Source organism: Engraulis encrasicolus, chromosome 21 (assembly GCF_034702125.1).
Source record: "Engraulis encrasicolus isolate BLACKSEA-1 chromosome 21, IST_EnEncr_1.0, whole genome shotgun sequence".
Taxonomy (NCBI): domain Eukaryota; kingdom Metazoa; phylum Chordata; class Actinopteri; order Clupeiformes; family Engraulidae; genus Engraulis; species Engraulis encrasicolus.
In genome coordinates, this window is record NC_085877.1 from 6,770,493 (window position 1) to 6,774,958 (window position 4,466).

General features: G+C 42.1%; 1 protein-coding gene across 1 annotated transcript; it reads left to right on the forward strand.

Moving 5' to 3' along the window:
* The first annotated feature begins 1,359 nt into the window (after window positions 1-1,359).
* sox19b (SRY-box transcription factor 19b) lies at window positions 1,360-4,466 on the forward strand. The gene is made up of 2 exons (XM_063187394.1): window positions 1,360-2,422; window positions 2,707-4,466. Exons 1-2 carry the CDS (start codon window positions 1,791-1,793, stop codon window positions 2,960-2,962), a joined length of 888 nt encoding a protein of 295 aa, XP_063043464.1. The 5' UTR covers window positions 1,360-1,790; the 3' UTR covers window positions 2,963-4,466.

Genomic DNA, 4,466 nt, shown 5'->3' on the forward strand with positions numbered 1-4,466 from the left:
CCACAACGCTACTTTAGCCTCAACACCTGCATCCCATAGCATACATAGCTGCATACTCTCTCTCACTCACACAGACACACACACACACACACACACACACACACACACACACACTGGGAGATATAGGCTATATTTACATAAAATAGATAATAAATTGGCCTAACGAACACAATATGTATAACCACACCCCAACGAGTCTATTAAATAATACATAAACACAACATCTTCAGACGATGGTAGTTTCTTGCTTAGGCCTATGTTTCTGATTTTGAGATGTAGCCTGAGCCCAGTGTTGCCAGATGTACGATAATTATCGTATTTGTACCATAATTTTCTGTCCTCTGTAGGCCCTATGATAAAAAAAACATGATGTAGCCTAGATGTATGATAATGTCAGAGTTTTCATTCAGTTGCCTTAAAGAATCATTTGGTTCATGTACGATAGGCCTAATTACATTTTCCTCTAAAAAAAACAAAAAAACAATCATTTTGAGGTTTGAGTACAATAGTTCAGCGTTTTCTATCTGGCAACACTAGCCTGCATGAGCCCAGTTACCATACGCACATTCCATTCTGTTTCAAGAGAAGAAGATCAGACCACATTTTTATCTTAATGTGTAGGCCTATAACTTGTGCTTCCACATTGTTGGAACAGAATCACTGTAAACCTGTTTTTTTGTTTTTGTTTTTTTGTTGTTTTTTAAGGCAAACTGACAAGCTGATTGACTGTTATGACTTTGTGAAGGCCTAGTCAATCGGAGTCACATCAAGAAAAAGGTCACACATAACTTGACAGAGCATATCTCCCTGGAAGCAGTCAAGAGAGGTTAGAATTATACACTATTCACTTCTTTGTTGGTAGTATTAGGCCTTTACAAACTTATAGAATCTGTGAAGGATCAAATACATGTATGGCTACTCTCCTCTGTTTCTCCCTGGATTTAATTGCAATCTTGAGAGATCAGTGTCTGTCCGGCCCTATAGGCCTAATATAGCCTGTTGTGACTGGTAGTAAAATATTAATAACTAAATAAAACAAATAGGCCTAAATTATATTAATTAATAAAGCAAAATAACAAATCAAGATGGGAATTGATATTTCAGTGTGGAACATTTAGGCCAAAGTTTCCCCAACTTGAAAGTGTGCAGATTAGTGGTTTTGATTTAGGTTTTAAAATCTTAAAAATAAAAAAAATAGGCCCAACATTAGCCTACCAGAGTTCTAACTAAACTTCTCAATCTGGTGATTTAAAAAAAGTAACTACGGCCTGATTAGGCTACTAGGCATACTCTGCGACCATTGGCCACACCCCTGTATAGTCATGTAAATGAGAAAGTTGAGGATTGGTCCGCCGCGCAATACAATTATCAAGAACCACATGAGTGAAAGGGGGAACTTTTGTATTACCACTGTTCTTTGAGCGAGTGAATCGGTGTCCAACAAGTGTTTGAATCGCATAAGAAGAGAATCATAGAATCTCAAAGAGTATTTGTTTATTTTGCTGAGTAAACAGTTTGCGCATTGCTTTTGGGAACCTTGGCGTCTCCAACAAAAGTTGTAATGAAAATTTGCGCGTGACATTCATTAGGGAGGAAACACCTCGGCGTAAACAGGTCAGTGCTCGTGTTCCAGGCGATAATTAGTTTAATTTGAGCAGTCAAACCCGGCTGCAGGGGTCAGAGGATTCACCTGCGCCGGGTTGTTTGACCTGATCACCGTGCGACCTCCAATTTGTGGTCCTAACATTTGTAGGCTATACGTGTTAACATAGAAAACAATCTAGTTCAGAATGTATAGTCTGATGGATCATGAGTTGAAAACTTCTGGGCAGCCACCGCCGCACCAAAACGGACAGGGCATGTCCCCCATGGGCAGCATGCACGCGGGGTCAAAAAACTCTTGCCCACCTGGTGTAGACCCCATGGATAAGGTTAAAAGACCCATGAACGCGTTCATGGTGTGGTCCCGGGGCCAGCGGCGAAAGATGGCGCAGGAAAACCCCAAAATGCACAATTCCGAAATCAGCAAACGTTTGGGCGCTGAATGGAAGTTGCTGACCGACGTGGAGAAGAGACCATTCATTGACGAGGCAAAGCGTCTGCGCGCTGTTCACATGAAGGAATATCCCGACTACAAGTACAAGCCACGCCGCAAGACCAAGCCGATGCTTAAAAAGGACAACCAGGTTGGCAAGTACCCACTGTCTGCCGGTAACCTACTGGCAGCAGCGGCGGTCCAGGGATCAGGTGGCAGCCCCAGGATGGACAACTATGGCTGGGGACCTACGGGAGGTTATGCGGGCATGCAGGGGGATGCACTTGGTTACCCTCAGCAAATCCATCGTTACGAATTATCAGCTCTTCAGTATCCATCCTCGATGACGGCAGCTCAGAACTACATGAATGGCGTCAACTCTTACAGGTGTGTATTTCAGTGGTTAGACAAACTTATAATGATAATGTGATTTTCACTCTACTGATGATTATTAAGCCGCACTGTAGGTTCTTGTTTTACCAACCAACCCATTAAGCATTGAGTACCGAGTTTCAACTCTGAGTCAACCAAGTCAAACTTTGTCTTTGTTGCCAAAGTTACTTTTAGTTGGCCCAGCTGCAGAAGACAATTTGTCAACTTTGCCATTCAAATGCATTCTCGTCATACATATGATCAATGTAATAAAAATGTGTTTGTGTTTCTTGCGACAGCTCCATGGCCTACACCAACAGTCCCCAGCAAGTGAGCCCGGTGATGTCCATGGTGAAACCGGAGCCTGTGTCCCATTCACCGACCGGGGCCCCGAATCACCACCACCACAGAGGGCCCCTTCAGGGCGACTTGAGGGACATGATCAGCATGTACATCCCCAGCGGTGACACAAGTGACCCCAGTGTCACGCAGAGGGGCTACCCCAGTGTCCAGCAGCACTATCTTGGGGGAACTGTACCACTCACACATATCTGACGCCCTCCCCACACCATTGGAGATGTACTGTAGTCCACAGATGGGACTTCCAGGCTCTACTCCTGACACTCTCCCGACCACAACAAGGACCTCTGCCCCCCTGTTTTTAATCCCCATAGTGAACGGTAACCAGAGATGGGCTCAAGAGCTACCTCTCCAGTGCGGTTTGTTCTGTATGCTGCTGGCTGTAAGTGAGTGGTCGAGTCATGTATAGGGCTAGCTGGACGGCTGACCGACCGCCTGCCTCCAAGTCCATTCAAAACGATGCTGCTTGGCGATGCTCTCTTCTTGAAGTCTTGCCATGTATGAAGGTCTAGTTATAATGTCATGTATTCAGTGAGTTTCTAAATGTGTGTGACAGAGAGAGTGTGAGTGAGTGGGTGAATGGTTGAGTGATCTCTTCTTTTTTTAAATGCAGAAATGCCTTCTTATGAGGCGTTTATAATATCCTGGTGTTCTGGTATACATTTCCAGAATGAGCATATTTTCATTGAGCACATTTGCATAATCGTGACCAGACCAAACATGCTATACGATCTGCTGTAATCACGGAGTGGTTTTATAATGATTTATTTTAACAGTGGTTTATTTTTCATAACATGAATGTTTGGGTCTGTATAGCACTACATAGAAATCCCATGGGTTTCTTTGGGCATGAGTTGTGTTGGTGGTAGGGGGCACATCTTGGTAAGACACTGATCATTCCAAAACAAAAAGTGCCGTGTGTGTGTGCGTGTGTGTGTGTGTGTGTCTGTCTGTGTGTGCGTGTGTGTGTGTTTAACTTTGTGTGTCTGTATGTTTTAACTGCTGGTCCTGTTTGTAAACAAAGAGTGCTTAGATTTCTGCAGAACTGCATTCTTTTGCACATCTTTTGTATCATTTGTAAAGTATGAACTGTGATTATTTTTTTATGTGCATTTTCTTGCCCTTTAATTTCACGCAAACATTTTAGGTGTCAGTGAAAAGTTGACCCTCAGACTGTTTCATTTCAGATTGAACAACTGACTCCTTTAGTTTGTCATTCCATTACAGCTCAACTAATTGTTTTAGCCCCAATTCCTTGACCATGCATCTTGGTGAATAGTGCTCAGCATTGGCAACCAACTCCTAATGTTCGCACAAGGGAAAAGTCACGAAAATCATTCGACAAACCTTTTTGTTGTGGATTTGGAAATAGTTTTGCAATAGACTGTAACTCAAACAAATGTTGTTTTTTTTCTAATGAGCTCCTTGTTTTTTTTAGTCATCTTTATTCTGAAAAAGTTAAATGTTTACATTGACAACATAAGTGTGCACTGTGCAACTTTTTTATGAAATAACTTTCCGTATTGTAATACTACAATGATCTTCCTTGTGTAAATACGGAGACTTTTGGTCTCACATATTTGTACATTTTGCAAGGCCTCTGTTGTAATGGTACTCAATTTTTTGTAAAGAGATCTTTAGTCTTAAATGAGTTGCATCACAAAATGTAAATAAAAAAACATTGAAAGAAAAAAGTTCA